The sequence below is a fragment of the Stegodyphus dumicola genome, chromosome 12 (genome assembly GCF_044657685.1).
Source record: "Stegodyphus dumicola isolate Sdum_Otavi_A_Nest chromosome 12, ASM4465768v1".
Classification (NCBI taxonomy): domain Eukaryota; kingdom Metazoa; phylum Arthropoda; class Arachnida; order Araneae; family Eresidae; genus Stegodyphus; species Stegodyphus dumicola.
In genome coordinates, this window is record NC_140779.1 from 120,500,149 (window position 1) to 120,526,219 (window position 26,071).

General features: G+C 34.4%; 1 protein-coding gene across 3 annotated transcripts in view; it reads left to right on the forward strand.

The window, feature by feature from the left end:
• LOC118185410 (large neutral amino acids transporter small subunit 2-like) overlaps positions 1-26,071 on the forward strand; it is a 112,974-nt gene that overhangs the window by 36,338 nt on the left and 50,565 nt on the right. Inside the window, exons 1-2 of one of the 3 annotated variants that reach the window (XM_035355242.2) lie at positions 17,300-17,440; positions 18,724-19,302. The exons of 1 other annotated variant lie outside the window; for it this stretch is intronic. In XM_035355242.2, coding sequence (XP_035211133.1) covers positions 18,816-19,302 — 487 coding nt within the window. In that variant the 5' untranslated portion in view covers positions 17,300-17,440; positions 18,724-18,815. Of the gene's footprint in view, positions 1-17,299; positions 17,441-17,890; positions 19,303-26,071 lie in introns of those variants that run through there. One more of the 3 variants, XM_035355241.2, reaches the window with a different exon arrangement.

Below are 26,071 nucleotides of genomic sequence, written 5' to 3' on the forward strand. Positions count from 1 at the left end.
TTTAAACATCAATTTATAAATTTCAGTGCTTTTTGAAAGGGTGCTTCACGTTATTTCCCTTTCATGAAAAACGGTATATTTTTATTAACCACAAAAGTATTTAGCAGAGTTTCCTCTTTTGTGAAAAAAGAAGGTAAAGCTGAATCAACTTTCAGCTAATTTATCTTTTCCTCTCTTTTTGCACGCATAATTTGTTTTATGTAATGATTGCAGATTTAATGTGTGTTTACGGCAGTTTTAATATTTTTAATGTATGCAACCAACTGTATTATCAAAGACACATTAATTTCAACCATTAGTTGATTTGCGATATTTCGAGCCTTCTGCCTGAGAGACACCTGTATGCGGTAAGCTCAGAGGTTACGTTTTTAGTTTCCCAAGTTCAGCTTCCACTTTCCAAAGTTTCTTTTAGCACCAGAGGTGTTACCAGTCTCAAAACTCACTTTTTGTCCGTATCATTTTTGTGACGAAATCTCTTTTTAAATTGTTGCCACCAAATATTACAACCATGTAGTATTTGAAAACAAAATAATGAAAAATCTGGTATGTATGTATGTTCCTCGGAACATGAAAAAACGACGTCATCTACAACCACCGAATTTTTAATACCCGTAGTCCTCCAGCCAAACATAAGCACCTCAAAGCCCGAGTTTTAAATTTATTTTTGATTTATTTCATATTTTGCATACATTTAACTAATTTTTGTTTTAAAAACTCAACGACTGAAAGTGAGAAGTAAAAACATTATTCAAAGTAAAACATTTTTATCTCCACTGCCTCAAATATAATACCACCAAGTGTCAAGTTTAAAAAAAAATGTATTTGAACTTGAGTGGATGAACAAAAAGTATTTTATTAACGACTGAAAACTAATTAATTAATATCTAATTAAATAAAAAAAATTTAACGCCAATTCCTACTTAGGTCAACCAAAAAATAAAAAATACAAAAATACAAAAAAAAAAAAGTTTTAAAATACAAAAACATTTTTTTTTAATTCGATTGAAAATTTGAGCAAGATATAGGGAGAGTGTGATCTAATAGCAGGAATTTAAAAAATTGCTCAAAACTTCACGAGTAGTTAAAGAAACAGTTTTAGCAACACAATTAAAAAGTATTTTTTATGCGGTGAATAGGGACCGCATAAAAAAAAGTCTCACGTAGAAAATAACTGAAAATAACCTCAAGAAATAACCATGAATTGTTTTTTTAAACGAGATCAAGATACAAGTCTTGGCAGCTACTTGGAATCTCGCCAAGCCGATTCTGAATCTGATTTAGAAAATACACATGCGAACATTTTTAAATATTTTATTTACATATGTACTTATTTTACATATACAAAACTTTTCAAAACATATAACCATTATCCTTCGTAGTCAGACAATACGCGTACTTTCTTGTTGTAAACTGGTTCAAAATCGCTTTCGTCACTTGAAGATATATTACCTCGCACTCGTTTAGATTTGACTTTTTCAGTTACCGTGCAGTCGATGATCAGTTTTGGCGACGATTGTTGTTTTATTAGACGCTTGTATATATCTCGGTAGCGAGATACACAAGATTGAAGCTCCTTTTAGAATTTTTTTTTGAATTTGAAATCGCACAAAAACAGGTTTGAGTGTACTTATTACTTCCACGCACCAGTGTGCAGCCATTCAGTAACGCGTAAAGTATTTAACTTTCAAATTTAATCTTTCTGTTAATGAATAGCAGACTAAGTGACTGAAAAGCAATAAACGCAGTTCTTAAATGTTCGTTGTTGTTGTTGTTTTTTAATCTGATTGATTTATTTAAAACTTCCTTTAAATCACGAGTTTCCCAGTTAGAAATAATAAATATTTTAATGAAATGGCACTAGCCGGAACTCTTTTTTTTTTTTTCTTTGATGATAATTCTTTTAAGCGGTTAGTTTTCAAATAAATAATATAGCAAATATAAAAATAAATGCATGACAACCCCTCATACTCTATCCGCGAATTCTAAAGATATGCTCTTTTTAAATATTTTGCAATTACGCTCTCGAGTTTTATGCGACGTAAGTGCGAAGAAAGTGATGCTTAATAATGGAGCTAAAAAGATTTTTGTGGATGACAGATTTCAATTGATTTGCAATGTTCCTCCTGCTGACGAAATGGCGTTGAAGTTGATTGAATTCCTCTTCTATTTTGTTCTTTTTTTTTTTTTTCCCTTACTCAACATTTTTTTCCAACAATCTGCTAGCCGAATTACGCTTATGCTAGAACTTTTATGGAACAAAAGTGCTTAATCATGACGAAGATTAGGTGAGAAATTGGGAGAAAGTGTGCAGAATCGCCCACTGCTTGCCGCGTTTTTAAGAATTGCACATACATGGTATCCCTGTACACGTCGACCTGTTTTCACTTAAAAAAACATCCCAGAATTGCACAAAAATGGCATTGCACACACTCTTGACTTTATCCATGTACACTGCTAAAGTCCTAGCTAGTAACCTTTATCGCCTTACCAAAATGTCGCCAAACTACCTCTTACCATATTCCAAAGATTAGCCAAGTACTTTTTTTAACTTATTTTGCGTTATTACCATCTTTTGTTGCTGCTATCAGCGCGCAGTTGGGTTAGAATTTGAACTGCTTTTTACTATCCATTTATATGTATATATACACATATATATAGAGAAAAATGTATTGTATATTGTAAATATATATATATATGCCTATCAATAAAAAGATAAGAAATAAATATGCTGTAATATAGGTTAATAATAATTTATCAATAAATTTAAAAGCAGAAATGAAATCTATATTTCATCTTCAATCAAATCCTGAAACAAAAATTGGACAAAACGTAAACTTACTGAATTCTAAAGACGGCCATCTTTTTCCAAACGTTTTCCTTGCAAAAGAAAGTTGAATTCAAGGCTACTCTGAAGAAGCAGAAATTTTTACTTCTTGTAAAAAGTATGCGATAAGATTCAAGGTGTCCAATAGCAGAATAAAGCATTTTAAAGTGTGTTTCAAAATGTCCTATCGTGTGAAACTTTTGTGTTGGGGTGTAAAACGTTGGGTGCGGTTTGTAAAAATTTTTACAGACGAGGAAGGTGGTAGTCAACTCTAACATGGCGGCGGAAGAAACTTTCTAAAAGATGCTGTCCTCTGTAACACGAAAACAAGCATCTTAAAACGCGGAAATTTATATATATTTGATAAAACTGCGTTATTATTATTGAAATAAGATGACTCGGTGAGATTTGCAAAGGATTGGGTCGAAGAAGACTGCATCATAATATGAAGATTTTTCTGCGTAGTTAGCAAGACGACACTCGAAGAACACGCATAACGGTAAATTCCACACATAATTTTATTTTTCGATAATTCACATTATCACTATGGACGTTCTATGAACCTTCCAATTTTTGTACACAGAATACATCTTCTTAAACGAGGAAAATTAGAAAAGTAAATTTCTGCGAGGCTAGCGGCAACGCAAAGCAACGACACGAAGCAAGAGAAAAGACGGAAACACAAAGAGAAGAAGAGGAAGTTGCGACGTAATTAGACTTTTATACGAATTCCATTTCATATCAGCAGCCTAACGGTAACGTCGCTGAACACTGGTAGTTCGGTCCGAGGTTCAAACTGGTAGTTCGGCCCGAGGGCTGGCTGCACGGGTGTTTTCGTGATTTTCCCTATGTGTAACGTGTAAACGAGCCAGTTTCCCTTAAAAAGTCCTCCACGAAGGCATCACTACCTTAAGGCAGATAGCCCTTGAATGCTTTGCCGTAATGTAATAAACCAAAACCAAACTAAAAACAGATCACATGACACTTTAATGTAATGGATTTTAAGTTCAGATTTCATTGTTAAGTGCGCATCAGAACTGCAGGGAGAAAAATTTATTGTTGTTATTTTTTGAATGAAACGGCAGTTAAAGGGCTATTATTTTATTATTTGAAAGCTAGATTTTATAGTTTTTATATATGTGTATATGTATGGAATGATTTCAAAGCACAGTCGCGATGGCTGTTTGGTAGGGCCAGAGGAAGAAGTTGATACCAAACTAATTTCAGCCAATTATCATCTTTATTTCCACGCATATAAAATCACCTCAGTAGGTATTTATCCAATCATAATGAAATCCGATATATCGTGATTCAATCATAATAAAATATGATAAATTTCTATGAACATTGGTTTTTAATAAGAAATGACGCAGGCATTTTACAGAAGCGAAGGAGGAGATATTAGCAACGTAGAAGCTACCAGAATAATAACGAAATTAGCTCGCCAGATGTATTTATACCAAAGTAAATGCGCTGCTAGAAACGAGGCTATGATTGGTTAATATTAGTTTTATTTGCCCTTTTCCAGTAGCGTTACATAACGTAGAAATATCTCGAATTTGGGAAAACAGATGAATTTAGGGGGGAGATCACCCAATCTAGAATGTTAATTTTGAGGTCGCCAATTATTTTTAAAGTAGCTATCGTATTTTGTTGTATCTTACATATATACATAAAGAAAGAAAGATAGAATCAATTTTTCACGAAGACCAAAAATTGAAATTCAAATGAACTTCAAGAAATCCTATAAATATAGAATTAGAATTATTTATAATGTAAGATTATAAATTTGCCTTTTAAAAATTATTTTTGTTAACATATGTGTATATATATATAATTAAATACATAAAGTAAGAAATTTATATATATAGTATATTCTTCATAATATGTGCTATTCATATATAAGTGCTATTCTTCAAGCAAAATGACTCATTGACACAAGGTCTAAAATATCTAAGCCTTGAGTGATATTATAAATCTAGTGCATTAAACAAATATAATATTAAAGCAAAATTTTTTGACTGAAGCTTTGTTTTACTCTGAAACAACTGCTTTTATGGGCCAAGCGCAATCTGTTCATAAAATGAAGAACGGTTTTTTATTTATTTATTTTCTTTTGGTTGTTTACAGTTTTCAACCACACTTGAAAGGAAACAACAAGTGGAAGCAAGTAACCCATCTCCTTATATTCGAAGAAAATGCTTTTCTTCGGCAATTCACAAAATGAAACTTTCTTAGTCGGGTCATTGACCGACTCGGTTGATAATCTATTCATGGTTAATGAACTCAGTCTATTCTGGGGCGATAAATTTAAACTTTTCAAACAACCAACGATAGACGATCAAAGATTCAACTTGAGTTCAGTTATCTTGTCATCACCATCAGCCGAACTACTGCGCATTTCCAGTATCACAACTGCGGGTGTTCCAGCACAGAAGGCAGTTCATGATCCCTTATATTCCGAATAACATAACAGAAGACAGATTCCAGTTTTTAAATTCTGTCTTTGATATTTTTGTCATATCCTTTTAATGATCGCTTATTTCTTAGAAATGAAGTAAAAATAGTTGATGACGAATATAATATTTTTACATTTGCTATTTATTATTATCTCTTATTCTTCTCATTTTTCTTTCCATTAGACTTATTTGAGATATTGCGCGTTTTAATGTTTTCAGCTATGAGTATTAGTAAAACCCTTTGGGATAAATGTTTTCTGATTGATTTTGTTTGCAGCAAGTTACAAGTTCATGTGGTAATAATAAATAATAAGTTTCATTGTCTTGTTAGTAAATCTAACAAATCTATTGAATCAAGCTGATCATCGTTGTCGCCCAGACGGTATAATGGATAGGGATCTACTGCGATACCGAAGGCCCGTGTCCGAATCCTGTAGGAGGCATGGCTGTAATTGTCCGTCTCTTCGTAGGAGGTCACCACTTCCGTCTTTAGTAGTGGCCAAGCCTATGTCGGCTAAGTGCTCGCCAATGGGGTAGGAACTCGTCAACGTCACATTAGTAGTTCCACGATAACCGTCGTTTCATGTTATCAGTTCTTTAATAACGTTAGTTTACTTTTTCGTGTGCTTACATTACACCTTCTTTGGTTTGCTTATAGGAAATTCGAGTTTATTTATCAGTTAAATATATGAATGGATGGCCACTCAATCGGTGTCAAATGAAGGCTTCTTCCATGCCAATAGACCGGAAGTGGACTAAATGTCGGTAAAGCCCGTATCACACACGCATTTGTTTCACACTAACAACTGTTTCGAACAACTTTTCTGCCTGGTTCGCTTTCAGTTGTAAAAGTTGTTCGCTTTCAACCAATCAGCTATCAACTTGTTTGCAATGGAGAACCAGTTTGCCCTGTGTTAACCTCAAAGCAATCTATGGTGATTGGCTGTTATGACAAAGCAGAAAAATTGTTCCAAACAGTTGTTCTTCCGAAACAAACGGATGTGTGATAGCAGCCTTAGACTATCTTATAAAGTATGGACTTTTGTCACAGTCACGTCTGGAAGGACTAAAAGTGCGCGAAAAAAACGTCAATCAGTCAGAAAGTCTTATCGTGAGCTTAGTGGCACGGGAAGACTGGTATGAACTCTTTGGAAGTATCTCTAATCTAAATAAAAAAGCATTCATTTCATTTTTAGTTGCTATAATAAGGATAGGATAATGTATGTATGTCTTCCACCTTTATACTCTTATCGATGTTGTTGGTTTGATATTCGAAAGCATTGCTTTCTTCAACAAATATATCTTCTCAAGCTAAGTCAGGAGGGAAATATTCAGTTATGAATCCTTTATTCTGCCTTCATGGGAAGGGAGATGAAATTACAGAAAATTACACTTTTTATATCAATAACTATTACTAATGGGTTTTAATGGAAATTTATTAATAATTAAGACCTCTTTTATCAAAATTTATTATTAACTTGTAGTTTATTGAAAGGTAGTATTTATATTTTACTTATAAATTTTGAATGTGTTGATTAATGAATTTATAAATTAATAATTTGTCTTTAAGAGCAAATTTAATTTTAAAGTAATAATTAATATTTGATTACCAATAATTTAATCAGAGATTAATATTTTGATTTTTTATATTAATTAATATCCGATTAGCAATAATTTAAATAGAAATAAGTATTTTGATTTTTTAAATGACTGACAAAAGTAATAAAATATCCATCAGAGTTTAATCTTCATTTTGTAGAATAATAATTATAGTTAAATCTTCATTTCATAGAAATGTAAAATACGGATCTGTTATTCATTTCAAAGGAACGTAAAATAAGCATCTGTACTGATTCATTGCGATATCAGTTTTCTAATTTTGGGCAATAGAAAATTAAGAATATCTCCGTAACGTAAAATTGCTGCATTGTAAAATGCAATAAACTGCTTAAGAAGGAACTTGTCAGAAAATTACTGGTTCAGTTGCTTGTTCTAATTGAAAACATGAAAGCAATTTGACGTAGACGGTTGACCCTGCTGTGTGGAATGTAATGCATCACTTTTCTGAAAACACATAGGCTTCGCTTATAAATTCTAACTGATCTTCCTGAACCAGAATATTGTGTGTTATCTTCCTTCAGAACGCCTGACAGACTTCACGAGTATCCCGTAACTTATCCTCGTGTGCATCATGCATTTGCACGAGGTCGGCTCCCAATCTAAGCAACTTAGGCAATCGGCAAGGACGCCAGTTTTGGGAAGGTGTATATTGAATTCTTCACATAACTGACAAGTAAATAAAGGTATGTTTCGCTTTGAATCGTTCACGTGTTTCATTTATACGGGGCGAAAAATGTACTAATTGCGACACGTACCGGAAATGCTGGAAATGAAGCATTCATCTGCATTCGAAACACCCGCATGATTTGAAATCATAAGTGAATCTCAGATCCTTCCCTGAGATATATTACACATTTGCATCGAAAGCAACCGATAACTTAATGAGTGCATTCTATCTGATATCCCATGCAGATCATTGTGCGTCTGTATTCGAAGCAGACGATTTACTTCACGGATGTATTCTAACTGATGCTACTGTACAGAACATTATGCATCTGCATTTGGACAATGAACTGAGCTCATGAATGGAATGTGATATATTCCAGGGAACACTATCCATCTGCATTCGAATCAGCCGGCTGACTTCTCGAAAGGACTTTAATTTATCCCGTTACCATTTATTTAAGCTTATTGTAAGAATGATTTGGTAACTCATATCTATTAAGAGATTACTTCCAATACTCATAATGTTGAAGTTGTAGGCTTTCCTTTTGGTGAACATCACCGAATGCAATGTACAGCTGTCCTTAAGTTCACGTCTATCCTAGTTTTCAGTTAATGTTTAGTCTGTCTTATTCCTTTACTGGTGAAATGAGTAATGAAGTAATGATTTAGACCAGCGATTCTCAATCGGTGGTACGCAAAGAAACAAAGTAATTTTAACTATTAAATTCAAAAATTAAATACCCCAACATCCTGTTTAAGTTTTTTTTCTCTAACACTCGTAAATTGATGCGATCTGAGCTTTGTTTAAGGCCAATAGCCGCTCATAGACTTTAGCAAAATAATTCGTTTTTAGTTTCACAAATATTCTTTTAGCCATAGGCATAACAAAATTTGTCATAAATGATGTTTCTGTTGGGAGTAATAGAAGTGAATGTTGTATTTAATAGGAAATTAAAGTAAGTTCCTATAGAAAAAATGAGAGTATCTTATTAATTCTTTTAGAGTTGATCGATTTATTATCATATCGACACTTTGTGTTGCCACCATTTCCGGGCTCATATTGCTTCTACTTTCAATTAGAATAATTTTTACGTCGATTTGCTATCTCTAACACCAGGTATTTTGTAGTATTGTTGCTTTGTATTCCTTACTTTTCTACGCGATTTGAGAATATCGTCGTTTGTGATTGAAGAACTGGTGATATATTGTGCATTTAAATGTTTGTGAAAAAATAATAAAACAAACCTAGATTTTCAAAATGTAAAAATGGCTAAGATTGACTAAGCGAAAAAGGGATGATTCAAAGGTGATGGATTCAGGACAATCTACCAGCAGTAAGAATATTGAAAAGAAACGGAAAATTGTTTGTAGAAGATATAATGAGCTATGTATCGGTTGGGTTTTATTTGAAATGGAGATGAAATGGATGGATTGGATTATTCAGTTATGGCAAAGCACACGAGGGCTATGTGTCTAAAGGGAGGGATGCCTTCATGGAGGCCTTTCTAAGGGAAACTGGCTCGTATACACGTTACACATGGGGAAATCCACGAAAACGCGAATGCAGCCAGCCCGTTCGTGGGATTCGAACCTCGGACCGAACTACCAGTGTTTAGCGTCTTTACCGCTCGGCCGCTGGTGGGCTCGGAGATGAAATGGAGCTTCAACCTCAATGAGTTGTTTGGGGTGAACTGTTATCTAATCAAAATATAAAATCATCATTTCTTAAAAGACATCTTGAATGTAAACATTCCAATTTGAAGGATAAATCTGAAGAATATTTTAAGAAGAATTATCGGAGTTTAAAAATAGCAAACGAGTAACGAAAGCTTTTATTACTTTTCGTGAGAAAGCTTTGGAAGTTAGTTACCTAGTAAGCCTAAGAATTGCTGAGACTGGGCAGGCTTACACTATTGGAGAAAACCTTATATTACCAGCAAGTTCAAGATATCGTTTTAACACTATTCAACCAATTGGATTGGATTATTCAATTATGGCATAAAATTATTAAGCATAAAAGCATACGAGGGGTATCTGCCTAAAGGGAAGAAGAAGAAGAAGATTAGGGCATTCCCCGTATCGAGTATCCATTGTTTGGAATAAGTGCTTTGCGATATGCAGTGACGGACCTCAGGCTTTTACAGGGAAACATTCCGATGTTGTTTCTCAAATAAAGAAGTCGCACCTGAAACTAAATTTACTCATTGCTCCATTCGTGAAACTTTAATAGCCAAAACAATGCCCAAAAACCTAAAAAATCGTTTTTAATCACGCTGTGAAAATTATTAATTTTTTTAAAAGCTGAGCTTTAAATTCAAGAATATTTACGATTTTATGCCAAAAGATGGGCAGTGAATATGAAATGCTTTTGTTACATTCCAAAGCAAAGTGTTAAATCATCTTTTTAAACTTCAAACAGAAGTTCAAATTTTCCTGCAAAAATGTTTACTTAGTGAATTATTGTTGGCGCCATTAGCATACTTTTGGAAAGTTAAATGAAATAAATTTAGCATTACATGAACAAATTGTTAATTTGTTAACTATTACAGATAAAATAAATTCGACCTAACAATCAAAGAATTGGATAATAATATTGTAAGCTTTTTTTCACTTTTAGAAAATTCTCTAACCGAAAATAATTTGAAAATAAAATAAGAATTAGCATCCGATATTAAAAATCATTGTTGTTCATTGATAAGTAATTTCAACATTGTATTATGTAATTTCCCGAGGATTATGAAAAAGAAAATTGGATTTGAAATCCATTTTGTTCAATTGTGCCTGAAATTTTATCTCGTGAAGAAAAGGAGCTATTGACAGAAATTTCCTGTGATGGAACTCTAACTGAAAATTTCAAAAATAATGTGCTCGTTACTTTTGACTAAAAGATAGAATTTAAAGGCATTTCAAATAAAGTAATTAAATTTTCAATGCCTTTTTGGCGAACCGTTTGCGTGAACAATAATTTTCTTCCAAGTTATATTTGAAAATTAAATACCGAAAAAATTTTAAAGTTTATCTTAATTTATAGTTAAAGTGAAGTTATAAGGTATTTCTCCCGCTTTCCTGGCGTCCTTCCTAGTGTAGTGGTTCTGCACGCTGGGCCGGTATTCCAGAGGTCCGTGGTTCGATTCCCGGCGAAGGCGTTTGCTATTTTTCATCTCTCTGGCTCCAAAAAAATACCTAATGTCTCTACAAAGTAAAATCAGACATAAGGAAATTGATATCTCTCAAACAAGCCAAAATTTCACTCCAAATTTTAGAATGAAAGTATTATAATTTAAATTTTGATAATTAAAATTAATATTTTCAAATTAATACTTTTTACGTGTGCATTTTAATACAAATAGCCAATATGTTGTGTAAATGGCAATATATCTATTTATTTTAATATTTCTATTGAGAAATTCATTGTAAAATGTAGTGATGGTACTAAAGTTTTTCAATTTTTTCTTAGATGTTATGCGTTAGCCAAAAGGTTGAGGACCGCTGATTTAGACTTAGCTGCAGAAAGTCTTACTCTAGCTATTCGTCTTGTAATAGAATACGGCTTACGAATTCGGCTATAGAGTACGGCTTACAGATTCGGCTATAGAATACGGCTTAGATATTTTGAAGTGTTTCTGTTTTCAGTTATATTTCTTTACTTTCATTCATGTATCTTGAAGAAATTTATGGCTGTTTGTCTAATATTATTTCCTTGAAAGCCTTTCAAGTATGAATTTAGAATTCAAACCACTAAGAGATCGTCTCAGAGAATTTCTGTTTCAGACTTAAATCGGAATCAAATCTAAAATGGAGACCTAAACAGGAAATTTCCCAGATTTTGCCAAAGGATTTGTTATAAATTTAGAATTTTGTAAACTTTCTGAATATCTTCAAATGAAGATGTACAAGCAGCTTTTATGAATGAAATGTCATGGCAATAAAAGTACATTTGGATGCTAACAAATGCGTAAAATAAAAATATGATGGGATTTTTTTAATTAGAAACATGGGAGAACTCGCTTTCTAGTATAACATGTTTGAAACTGAAGTTTTTATTAATCTTAGAGAATAAATATTCACAAATTATACGGTTGAAAGGAATTATAGATGTTAAGTCAAAAATAATGTTAATCTAATTTGGAAATTCTCTAACAGTGTGAGAAAATACTCTCTTCAAAACTGAGAAAGCAGTGCTTTATATATGTAAAATTCTATAGTTCTGCTTCAATAAATTTTTAGTTATATCCATAAGAATCTAGGAATTAACATCTGTACACTTGATTTTTAGCTAGGCAGTTTCCTAGGAAACATGTTATAGATTAGATTAACATAATGATAACATCTTTAAGCTTACGTTATTTTAAACAGTGACTATGGGGAATGCTGTAGAGTTCATTGTTGATAACGAACAAAAATTTTCAAGGTTACTTTTAAATTCTTATTTCTATTATAATTATTTATTTCGGAATAAATAACAGGAGTTCTGTTGAATACTTTGTACTGTAGGGTCTTTATGCTTTTTGGAAAAAATAAACCTTGAAAAATAAATTGTATGTTCACCAGAAATTGAATCCGAATCTTGCGGTAGCGGAATATGTTGACAGCTATATCACAAGAGCATACATATTGAAACGAATAATCTGTACCATGCGCAAACTAGAAAGCACGTGGGGGTAAAAAAGGGGGTACTCATTCTTTTCAAGACAAGCTGGCAACGAGTTATCATTTAACATACTTTAGTTCGTCTCCACTGTATAGACATTTTTTTACTTTCCTTTTGAACAAGAAATTTTCAAAAAATCAATTTTACATTTGATAGCTACGGTAACATTAATTTCATTTTCATCATTTGTTTACTTTACCCTGGTATCACATAGTTACAAAATTACGTACACTATTCCATGTCTGCCTGTCTGTATAAGAAGTTTCAGTTAATGTTGATATATCAGCTGCAGTCTTTTTCATCAGAAGAAAACTTGGTGGCACACCAATGGCACATTCATATTCAATCAATAATACCCTGGTCTTAGCAAGTTCAATTTTGTTTTAGACGCTAGACTTATAGTCATCCCACATACTGCCTCTATTTCTGACGCGTTTTAAGCAGCTAAATAAATCTGTATATTCTATATTTCCAAAATTCTATTTTATCTAACCATTATAATTTTCCCTTGAACTTTCTACACACACTGACCAAATGCGAAAGTAGTTAGTGACTCTGACTGCTGTACCAAAGGACCCGGGTTCGAATCCTTGAGAAGGCATGGATGTAATGTCTCTTCACAGAAGGCAATGCTGGCCCACCCGTTACGTGCCTCATAATAAAGTGAACACCGCTTCTGGTCTTAGTAGAGGCCAACCTCTCTAATGGGTATTGCCCTCTACTGAAAAAATAAAGAGTTTCTATACATATATCTCACGTTTAGGTATTCAATATAATGCTTAAATTAACAAAACGCGAACAGTGTAGCACTTTTAATGAGATACATTCCGATGACCTCGGAGATCACGTGAGTCATAGCTTTTGTAAGCAAAGAATGCAGATGACCTCAGAAATCACGTGACTTATGTACAACTAATGTAAACAAGCAAGGTCATTCTTCCTCCTCTTCTCCTGCGTAATGTATCTCATTAATTTGCTAAAGGCAATGATTTACGAGAGAAAGAAAGTACGTGAAATCTTTCGCATATTCTGAAAAAAGAATTCTTAAATAATATCGAAAATAAGATGTCTTATTGAACTACTATATCAGTTTGCAACACCCGTCGCTTATTAAGCTCGGTGGTTAATAAACTCAGCTGCTTATTACGTTGAAATTTTCAGAAACCAAAACAAATACTTACTAATTAATATAAACACCTCCGTTTATTAAATTCATCTATGTAGCTTATTGACTCAGACTGGCAAAAAAAACTTATTCTTCAGTGCCAGAATATCCACCTTGTATATATCAAAGCTTTTCATTCATTTGAGATATTGTTGACCGTAGCTTTATCATTCTGGTATGTAATACTTCAGTTACAGAGTTTCGACGGAAAATTTTCTACGTCCCCTCCCCGGTCACTGTATCTGTGAGACTCTGTTTTCAGAGTTCCTTGTCCGAAATGGACATCAGAGGGACAGAATTTCCTTAACTAAGAAATTTCCTACCTTAAGAAAAAATCATCGTTCTCAATCAGAACTTTGTGCTGTTCACTCTGGTATCATTAACTGAACATTAAATCACAAAATAATATATATAGGAAGTTCAACTAAATGATATATCTTTGGGAAAATGGGCTTGTAATTCTTATTGGTTAAGGGCCCACCAGCGGCCGAGCGGTGGCAATGTCCTGAACAGTGGTAGCTCGGACCGATGTTCGAAATTTCGTCGAACAGGCTGGCTGGATGGGAGTTTTCTTGATTTTTCCCATGTGTAATATGTATACGAACATGTTTCCCTTAGAAATTCCTCCACGAAGGCATCCCTCCTTAGGCAGCTCGCCCTCTTGTGCTTTGCCATAACTAAAAAAAATAAAAAAAAAATAAATAAATAAATAAAAAAAAAAACCAAAACTTATTGACTTAGATGCATGTATCTTCCTTTTAAAGGATATTTTGAAATATGCATTTTTAATTTAACGAGGTTTAAAGCATATCATCCAAATCGTATAGTTAGTTTTAAATCACGATTAATGTGAGAGGAATAATAATTCTTTTTTAAAAATGACTGTAGTGTAACGTTAAACGTTAAATGCTTCAAGAGAGAATATAAAAAGTTGCTACACATCACAAATTGTGGAAAAGAATCGCGGATTTTAATGCATGTATTAATTTTCACTTCACAAGGGGCTTATTCCTAATGGGCTATTAGTCTCGAAAGGGGATTTTGACTGTGAATTACTATAAACGGCGTGTCACTTTTCAAATTGTTGCCACGAAATATTATCGCCCTGTATTATTTTTAAAGAAATTCATCAAATTTTGAATAACATAGTCCTCCATCCGAACATATGTACCTGGAAGCCCGAATTTTGAATTTCGAATTTGTTAATTCATATTTTCTCATTCATATTTTATCACTTCATATTTTATCATTCATATTTATTAGAGATAATTAAGTAACAAAATTATCCGTTGGAGAAACCGCTCTTTTTTTTTTTTTTTTTTTTCCCTCAATTCAGAGCTATTTCCTCTCTCTCTCTCTTTTATCTTTAAATTAATCTGTCCAATCAATCTGTCATTAAATGCACGTTGTAAACATAAACAAATGTTCAAGCTTCCGTTACGATAAAGGCCCGGCCAAATATAAACATTGCAAACGCAAACAAATACTCACGGTTTTTTTTTTTTTGTTTTTGTTTTTTTTTTTGTTTTGTTTTTTTAACTGCTCTTTATTCTCTCCGTGGCACGCAAAAACGTTGTTCGAATAGATTCGAGAGCGGTCAAAATATATATTTTAGTTGAAATATGATGCCCGAAATTTTTCGCGTTTACTAAAATGCTTTCTTTACTTCGTACATGGAAATAACAATAAAAATAATATTATAGAAGCTCGAGATCAGTTGGTATATGCCACGGAAAAGTCCAAGGGCGTGAAATATTTTTGTAGGACTTAAAATAATGCTGCGAACGAAGGTGTTAGCAAAAAAACTTGTTAATAAAACTATCGGAAAATAATAGAAATTAAATTACCACACATAGGCGAGATCAAACACATGGAATGGGCTTCTTAAAGTATCACCGGGAAATGAAAAGAATGCGAGCAGACCCTTCAAGATAGTCTAAGGTAAAATGCAAGAGTTTTTTTTAGCTTAGATCCTATGCATAAATATCAGTGTAAAGTTTGAAAAAATATAATTTTCCGTAATTTTGTAAATAATAACAGAATTTCATAATAAATAATAGAAATAATTAATGAAGTAATAGGAGAAAATGAAACAAGAGATTAAATAATTCACTTTACAAAATTCATCTACAATTTTATATCACGAATAATAAAGTTTTGGAGCCTAAAAACCCTGAAATTGTTAGAAGAGTCATTTGGACACATTATAAGGTATTTCTCCCACTTTCCTAGCGTACCTTCGTGGTGTAGTGGTTCTGCACGCTGGGCCGGTAATCCAGAGGTCCATGGTTCGAATCCCGGCGAAGGCGTTGCTAATTTTTCATCTTGCCTGCCTCCAAAAAAGTACCCAATGTCTCTACAGTGGCGCCCGAACTAAAAGGGTTGTGGATGATGACTCTTCACACCCAGGATTTGTCGATTGGGTCCCCTAAAAACCCCAGTCACCCTTTAAAAAGGGAAGTATATAAGGTATTTCTCCCGCTTTCCTAGCGTACCTTCGTGGTGTAGTGGTTCTGCACGCTGGGCCGGTATTCCAGAAGTCCGTGGTTCGATTCCCGGAGAAGGCATTGCTAATTTTTCATCTTGCCTGCCTCCAAAAAAATATCTAATGTCTCTACAAGATGTTCACAAAATCCAAGGTAGGCAATGATTTATCCTATTGGTAACTGTATTTTTAAGTCTGTATTTGCAGATGAGTGAACAAAATTAAATATGTCTAGACCCGATGGACATATTACTTCGTGGAGAAGATTTAGATTATGCCCACGAGTGGCCGAGTGGTCAAATCCACTGAGTCCTGGTAATTCAGTCTGGGAATCGAGTCTCAGCGAACTGGCTGGCTGTATGGGTGTTTTCGTGATTTTCCCCATGTGGACCGTGGATGCGAGCCAGTTTCCTTTAAAAAGTCGTCCACGGGGCATCCCTCCCTTTCCGTGTAAGGCTTAACGGAGGAGTTCGTACTAAATAAATAAATAAAATAACCTGTTGCCTATTATTCAGCTGGGATACTGAAGGCAAACTATTTTGGGAATCTACCTCTGATTTTTATAGAAAAGAATATGGGCCAGTGTAAATATATAACTATTATTGAAAACCTGAAAACATTTGAAAGAAGAGTTACAATTGAGTTCTATCAAAATAAAGATCCTACCCATACAGTCCTAAATGTTCGCTTGTGGTATTTATTATACAACTGAATTTTTTAAAACTCCTTCATATTCTCCAGACTTAAATCTTATTCAGCACTTATGGAGTGGTTTGGAGAAAAGAATAAGAAAACATGATATTTCTTCAAAAGCTCTGCTAACAACAATTATTATACGGAAGAATGGGGGGAAATTGCATGAAAAAAAATAATTACACAAAATTAAAAATTCATTGAATCCATGTCAAAGCGCATGAAAAGTGTAATTTTAGCTAAAAGATATCCAATCAAATAGTGAGTGTCCCGTTATTTTCATGTTTTTATTAAATATGAACGGTTCGAGTACTTCTGTGAGTTGTGTACGAGTACTTCTGTGAGGCTGAATTTACAGATCTTTCACATTTTCCCGCTTTTTACCGAAATCAATTTGTATAACTTTTTTCAAAACAAAGCAGTTTTAAAAAAGATGATTAATAGTATACGTGAGGGGGAAATAAAATATTTCCGATAATATTTAGTAACTGATAATTGTAAATAAAATTGTAAATAATTCGCAAATAAGACACTGAGGTCTGAAAATTGCGTGTGTTCTGTATAAACATCTATACAAAAGCTACCAGCTGAAATAAATATCAGTATTGATACAGATGAAAATTAACTTTCCCTTTCTCCACGAATGATGAAGCAACGTGCACACCACACGTGATGCAACCCAATCACGCACTGACGACCTCTTGGAACCCCCCTCCTTCGCAGCTCAGAATCTATCCACTCGCCTAAAGACTTTCTTTCATTTCGTGTCTCCGAAAGCAAAGTGCTTTCTTTCCTTTCTTCTTTCTCCGACTAAGTTTCTTCTCACATGGAAAATTTCCCTCAGGTTTCCTTCAAAAGGGGTCCCTTCAATGAACTGGTAAGAGCAGGAAAAGTCATCTCTTCTTGAATATTAGTATACCTGTCAATGTATCAAATATCAGTAAAAATTTATCTGCGCATGCGCTTCTATTTATAGTTATAAGAATTATCAGCGCTGACTTAGCAGTCCTTCTCTGCTTCTGATTGCTGTTTTATTTAGTTTCACCCCCTTTTTATTCCTTTCCCTCCCTCCCCGCTGAATCATTTCTTCCCAACTTCAGCTGGATTTTTCCAGATAAATCCGAAGTGGACGTCATTATTCGACTAGTTCCGTAATGAACTTTAAACGGACTTCTTCGGGTCATCTGGTTGCGGCAGCTATCAAAAAAGTTCCCGCTGCATTGTGTTATAAATGAAATGTCTTCTCAGGGACGCTCAGAAATCGCGACACGCACATTGTAGTAGTCAGTTTCGAGTCGCTACTGTGAGTATCGGTATCAAATTCAAGCGTCGCTGTCTTGTTTTAATTTATTTTCTTGGTCCAAGCGTTATTTGGTGCATTTATTATGTTCAGTATTGCTGGTGTCAGTAAAACATTGTTAGTATAAATCTATGTTTTGGGGTAAGAATTGTAAGATACATGGATTTAAAGTAAGGATTTATTTTATAAGATCTTTTTCCTTTTGGATTTCTCTATCTTAATTGCATGAGGTAAATCTTTGCTGTCTTCCTCTTAATTTATTCTACGATATTTTTTTCAAATTTCTGGATAAATTTAGTTTTTACCTTTTAAAGTAAGTGTTATAAAGAAATCTTGAGTGATTGGTTACAGCTGTGATCGTGTATTTCAGAATAATAGAATAATTCGTGACTGTTCAGTTCAGAACAACAAACAGAACTTTATTATTGAGATTCCTAAATCTCTCGAATGTTATATTCGCTGTATTTTCAAGTGATTGCTATTTTCCGTTGCAGTGTAATGATTTTGTATTTTTAGATCATTTAAGTGTGTAGTCATCGACTATATGTGTAACAAATTCTTAACAAAAGCTACTAAAACTATTCTTTGGGACATTTCGTACGTTTTCAGTTTCATTACTTCGGAACGTTTAATTGTAGAATTTAGGCATTTCAGACATGGTTTACGCCAAATTCACTACAGCGGCAGAACAATTTCGTTGACGAATTTTGTCGATTAGAAGATATTAATATTTTTTTTGTTCAACTGTTAGTGTTATGTTGTGTTTTGTCTCTTTAAAGCAGCATTTTGTTACATTTCAATTATTTATTTCTCATTATAATTTAAATCGAGTTCGGTTTTCAAGTTCATTTCTTCGACAGGACCAAAAAGCGAATATTTCTCTGTAAACCACCCGCTTTTTATCTTCGTGTATTGCAATTTGTGAAGGTACGAAAGATTTCGAGACACAAAAATGGTTCTAATAACCAATTTGTCAGAAAAAACTCACCTTTTACCACCGAAAATCGCACAAGACTCTCTGAACAACAACATATGCATTAAAAGACGGCTAGGACTTCTTAATGGAGTCACTATGATTATAGGTGCCATAGTGGGCACCGGTATTTTTGTGTCGCCGAAGGGTGTTCTGAAGGAAGTTGGATCGATGGGCATGGCATTAGTGGTCTGGAGTGTCACCGGTATATTATCAATGATGGGAGCTCTGTGTTACATAGAATTAGGCACCACTTTCCCGAAGTCGGGCTGTGATTTCACGTACATGCAGATGTGCTTTGGAGAACTTCCGGCCTTTCTTTTTCTTTGGGTCTTCATGCTGATTATTGCACCCGTCGGTAATGCTATAGCTGCGCTGACGTTTGCAAATTATGTGCTGGAGCCATTTTTCCCCTGTAGTGCTATTCCGCAGGACGTCGTCAGAGTCATAGCGGCCTTGGTTCTGTGTAAGTATTTTCTTTAATAAAGTATTTATTTAAAATGGCAATGCAATAAATGTCTGTATACATTTCGCCATGTTATAAGATTTCATGGCTGCATTATGCAGGAACTTATAATATAAATTCTTCTTTTTATTTTTATCTGTCTTGCTGCATTTTGCCCGCCAGTGACCGAGCAGATAAGACGCTGAACGCTGGTAATTTGACCCGTGTTCGAATATCGGCAAGTAGACTGATTGCGTCTACGTTGCTTACTTTGTATAATGTGAATACGAGCCAGTTTCGCATAGAAAGCCCGCCACGAAGGCAAATCCTCCTTTTAAGCCCTTTAGTGACCACTCGATAAGCCTTCTAAACACTGCTAGTTCTATCCAGTCTCAAACCATGGCGTAAGAACTGGCTCCATAATGTAAATGCCGGTCAGCTTCTCCTCACAAATCCTCTGCAAGGGCATCCCACTTAGACAAATAAACATAGTGCAGTGTTTCTGAAACTTTTAAAATTGTGTACCACATAAATAAAAATAAAAAATATGTGTACCGTTGTGAACTCAATAGGGCACTATTTTAAATTCATTTCCAACATACATTTAAAATCATTTTTATAAAAATTGTAGCCTCAGTAATAATGTCATATACAATTATTGGTATAGTTTCGTACGATAAATAGTACCATAGTCTGAGAAACCTTGCCGTAGCTTGTTTTTGTCATAATCCAAATAAGGCCCATTAGAGGCCGAGCGGCGAAGATTCTGAACACTGGAAGTTTCGTCCAGGGTTCGGATCTCGGCGAATGGGCTGGCTGCATGATGGTTTTCACCTTGTGTGATATGTATGCGAGCTAGTTCCCTTTAGAAAGTGCTGCCCGAAGACATCCCTCCCTTTAAGCAGATAGCCCTCGAGTGCTTTGTTGTCAATAAATAAACCACGAACCTAGTAATCCCATTCTTTTCCTTTAAATAGTGAGAGTTTTGCCTTAATGGAATAACCAATTAATTAATTTACCGCATTTACGTTTAAAACATTTTTCATTTTGTGAAGATGTATTATACAGCCTGATGAATGCAAGCAAAGGGAATGCACTTGATTGAATTCTCGCTTAAGAGTTTTATTTTCTTATCTCTAAAATGATCTTGAGTTTAACTGAATTTTTTTAAGTTACATCTTTTTTTACTTTTCATCTTCAAATTAAAACTGCAGAATTAAATTTTACGAAAATTTTCTGCTTATGTTGCCTTTTAAGTACTAGCAAATTTATAAAATGCTCGGTTGATGAAACTTAAAATAAATAACCATACAATTTCAAAACACTGCGCAAAAGTTGATAAAATTTCCGTTAATAAAGTCGTTGTACTTTATTAACGGAATGCTAATGTACCTAAGAATTATTAATTAAACTTTAGTAAGTTGAGTTAATTATTAATTAAACTAGTACTTTAGTACGTAGTAATAAAGTACTAGTACTTTAGTACGTAGAACTTTAGTAAGTTGAGTTAATTATTAATTAATAATGAGAATTATTAATTAAACTTTAGTAAGTTGAGTTTGCTAATGTACCTAAGAATTATTAATTAAACTTTAGTAAGTTGAGTGTTATTTTCGTTATCTTTCACTTAATATTCTTAGCATCTTACTCGTTTTGTGTAAGACATTTTTTCTTTTATAAACACGATGTGTGAGATAGATATAAAAGCATGTCGGAAGGCGTTTGGGAACCCCCAAATTTGTAAGTATTCGCTTTAACTTAATTTTTAGATGCGCAATGATGATGCAAAATCTTGTTTAGTACAGCCCTTTAAGCTCTTCATGGCCCTTTAAGTCCATCAGCGCCGAGCTGTAAAGTCTATGAACGCTCATAATTCGGTCAGAGTTTCAAATCTCGCAAACGGGCTGCCCGCAGGGGCGTTTTCGTGGTTTCCCCCATGTGTAACGTGTATACGAGCCAATTTCCCTTAGAAAGTGCTCCACGAAGGTATGTCTTCCCTTATGCAGATAGCCCTTCAGGCTTTGCCGTAATCACGTAAACCAAACCAAACTTCACAGTCCTTAATTGCATTTCTAAGTAATACGATGTTATGAAATCCTATACAGTCAATTATACGAAATTAATAGGGTATTTTATAAAAGAATGTAATGCTATTAATCCGGATTCCAAATATCCATAACTACAGTTAGCTTTCCTAGGCGAATTAAAATTACTAATTTATGTGCTTTCAGCTATTTTTTGGCTCCGAATGGTTTTAAATAACAGGTACTACAGTAAAGTATGTATTCTTAAAGCAAGTTATTAATATGGATAAAACTGCAGCGTTCGGAAAATATGCAGCTTCTAATCATTATTGGATTAGCGACCGTACATTATTATTTTTTATTTTTATATTTTTGTTCTGTTTACTTCGTGAGCCATTAGCATACCAAATGCTACAATTAAAAAAAAATATGTTGTTTCTCGAATAAAAAAGATACCAGGATATTCGTAATTTTAAAAAATGCCAATATGAGGTTTGGCAACAATTTTCAAAATCGCGCCAAGACTGTACCGTATGATAGGATTTTACCAATATGCTGTAGACAATCCAAAATAAATTATTAAATATGCGATTTGTGATCACCAATAGCGAACTTTCCGATGAAAGTTTGAAATTTGCTGAAATCTTCAAAACAGCGCTGCATCGTTGAACGTACATTTCCAGTTTCCTGTTCACATGGAATTTACCAGTCAGATTTTTTTAACATTATTTACTTTTAAATGAGAAAAAGTATTCGCAGCTATTTTTTGCATTGCTTTATTTCCAATAATTTCGATTGTCTGTATCCAAAACGCTTTCTTAGGTAAAATTGTGTTCGGAACTTACATGAACTTTACTCCGATTAGAGGGGCCCACCAGCGGTCGAGTGGTAACGTCGCTAAACACTGGTAGTTCGGTCCGAGGTTCGAATCTCGCGAACGGGCTGGCTGCATGGGTGTTTTCGTGGTTTTCCCCGTGTGTAACGTGTATACGAGCCAGTTTCCCTTAAAAATTCCTCCACGAAGGCATCGTGGATTTATCCCTTAAGGCAGATAGCCCTCGAGTGCTTTGCCGTAGTCTAATAAACCAAACCAAACCAAACTCCGATTAGAGAAAAAGAAAACTATTTAATTAATGTTAACAGCTAAATTCCAGCGGATTAAATAAAATTTTTAAAAATATATATTTTTAGCTGCCAAAGGTAAACTTTCTGTAGAGATCTCCCGAGCTTTAAGCATTTTTTCCGTCGGATAGCCTTGAATGCAAAGAACCTTGGCACCAACTTTCGCCTTGAAAACGTCACAATCTGTCCTTGGAGTCTTGATGTCTTTCGAATCAAAACATCAAGTTTCATTTGATTATTTAGACTTAGTTTGATTACTTTATTTATGATTTACGCTTTATTTATGTTACACTATATATATTTTTATAATCAAATTAATGAAATGAAAACAAGTCTTATCAAAAGTTCAAATTTAGCTGAAAATTAAGAATTTCAATCTGAAATCAACATCAATTCCAGTCGTCAATTTCACCAGTTTAAGCTCGTTATGCCGCAGTGATCTTTTAACAATCATTATTAGCTCAAAAGTAACTAAATGACCAGCAGTGGTGTAATTTGTTATTATTGTTACGCACATTTTCTTTCAAAATGCTAAAAAATTACGTGGCTCTTTCCTCTTCCCTTGCAATGAAGTTTAGATTTTCTGCAGCTGTAAAGTTCGTACGCCCACATCGCTATGCTTCACAGTTCTATGTAAATTTTTGCAACTTGTGCTTATTTGGTTTATGCCAAACCATAACTTTTCCATCAAATCATAAAGACGGATTCTGAGAACAACTGTTGTCTCATCTCCGATCTTCGGATGCGACCTTACTTATACAAGACTCTGAGCGGTAAACTCGCTGAACACTGGTAGTTCGGTCCGAGGTTCGAATCCTGCGAACGGGCTGGCTGCATGGACGTTTTCGTGGTTATCCCCATGTGTAACGTGGATACGAGCCAGTTTTTCTTTGAAAGACCTCCACGGGGCATCCCTCCCTTTCCGTGTAGTGCCTAAGGGCGGAGTACGTAATAAGCAAAAAAAAAAAAAAAAAAAAAAAAAAAAGAACACTGATAGTTCGGTTCGAGGTTCCAATCCCGGGGAACGAGCTGATTGCATGGCTATTTCAGTGGCTTTCACCTTGTGTAACGTGTATATAAGCCAAAGTCCTCCACGACGGCATTACTTCCCTTAGACAGATAGCCTTCCTGTGCTTTGCCCTGATCAAATAAACCAAATTTTGGATACAGCTATTTTGACATTCCATACTGTAATAAAACGAAGACGCCGAAGAAATAAATAAATAAATGTTAAATTATCTCTGGTAAGCAATATGAATCTATGTAACTCTTTTGTTTATCACTAGCTCTTTCACATTTTTAAAAATGCCTTCTTTTCTACCAGATATCAGTCCCTCAAATCTTAAATTTTCTCTTTTCCTCTGAAGATCTCATTTGTGTGACATCTGCGTTGAGGTCTTTCACAAACGCCTAAAAACGATAATAGAACTCTCTAGTGGCAACAGCGACTTGAAACCGGGTTTTAACGATAATCGGAAGTTGGTCAAAATCCGTTAGGTAGCATTCTAGAAAAAAAATAACTTGCCTTCATGAAGTGGACTTCGGCTTCCCTTTGAGTGGACTTCGGTTTTTAATTATCTCATTTGTTTCTTATCTGGCGCAAATTAAAGTCACCGTTTCTTGACTTGGTGACTAATTCGGTAGTTGCTTCTAGAGCTCCCATTGTTATTGCAAGCAAAAATATTAAAATATCACAAATGCTCATTGGCAAAGAATTTCTCTCAGTCGACAGATCTTTCCTTACAGTAATCAAGATGTGCCGGAGTATCTCTTAAACATAGCTTATGGAAAGTAATTTGGCTTGACCTTACACTTTTTTTCAGTAAGTACTTGTGATGTTGTTATTACTAGTCTCACTTATCTGACAAAGGTCAGCACAAACCCACGCCATTCATTGCGGTAAGGAATCATATACGCCTGTCGCTACCAACAGCCTTGAGGATCATATAGGTGACATCCCGACTTTAAGCTCAGTCCCGCCTCCAATTTTAGGACAGAACACCCCGAAAAGACGAGCCCGAGGGTCTACAGTCTCCTTTCCCTTACCAACAACCTCTCGAGAGGACCTTAGCCTCGCTGCATATTTATGTGTTCCCATACCGAACAGACACTATACATTTACAAACATCCATACCTTCTCCTGGATTCGAACCCGGGCCTTTTGGTGCGGCAGTCAGAGTCACTAACCACTATCTCGATTGTGTGGCATCGATGTTGTTCCAACTACATGGCATGATAGTCTCTTCTTGTCAAACCAACTGGATGAAAAATGTTTTCCTTACTCTCGTCAAAATTCTGATACAGTGCTGGTGACGGAGATCGGGGGACCCCTGATACCTAACGTAGGTAAACAGATGTATGTCCCCTTATCCAGAGCAACAAGCTTGCCGCTTCGGGACTTCATGTATTTTGAGCATAAGTTCTGCATAGCTAATGTTTTTCTCATTGGTTAGAATGGTACATGTGGTACAGGGTGGCATTTTTGGTTTGCTCAGAATTATGAAATGTAACATGTATCCATGTACCATAGAACTAAACATAACATGCGATATATGCATGTAATATGAACTTACAGTATACACATAATATAGAACATGTTCATAGACATGCAACACAAAAGAATACAGGCAAAGAAGTATTAAAAAAAATTAAATAAAGTAGAGTACATTGCTGCTTTCTGATGACTGCATTGTTATTCTGTACTGTATAACTGTTAGTTCATGATTTAAAGTTTTAAGAATTTTTCGAATGTTCAAAAGTTTATTAGTTAATAATGTTCCGCTATGCATTTTCACTAAGAAATTTCAGAAGGTTATGTGGAAAAAATAAAATTTAGTAAATAATATTTAAAAAAAGAAAGAAAAAAGAAAACAAAATCTGAAAGCTTTCAAATTTTATATTATGCCCAAAAGGCCGGCCGGCCGGCAATATCACGAAATATTTAAAAACAGCATATCTTTAGAATTTCCGATGCACAATCTTGCGTCCTGGAGATTTTTTTTTTTTTTTTTTTTTTTTTTTTTTTTTTTTTGTACATTGTTGCCATTGCTCGCCTTGAAATCGTTGAATTTGTTAATCAAAAGTTCGTTGAAGTTTTACAAAATCTGAAATAGAGAGTAAAACAAATTCAAAATTCGGGCTTCCAAGTATCCATATTCAGTTGGAAGACTACGTTATTCAAAATTGGATGGCTCTAGGTACCGTGTTTTTTTTCACAATGCGAAAAACATTTATGCACATTTATGATTATTTAGTTTCTTTAAATATAATACATGGCGCTAATATTTGGTGGCAACAGTCTGAAAAGTGAAACGACGCAAAATGCCGTTTCAAAATTAATAGCCCTTTGGGGTAAAAAATCCGTTTGGAAATGGAAACTTAGTGATTATTTTAATTTAGCTTGGCTGACATATATCTTACCCCCCTCGCTGCTATCAAGTTAATACTTCTACAAATTTTATTGCCATTTGAGGCGGTGCTAATAGCGGCGACTGAGACGGTGCTAATAATCTCTACTGTTGTAAGCCCAGTTGTAGTTAAAGTGAACAATAATTATTGTTTCAATCACATACTATGTATTCTACGAGTTGGTCGAGTGTTTAAGGCTGCTGAATACTCTTAATTCGACGTAGGTCTGAAAACTA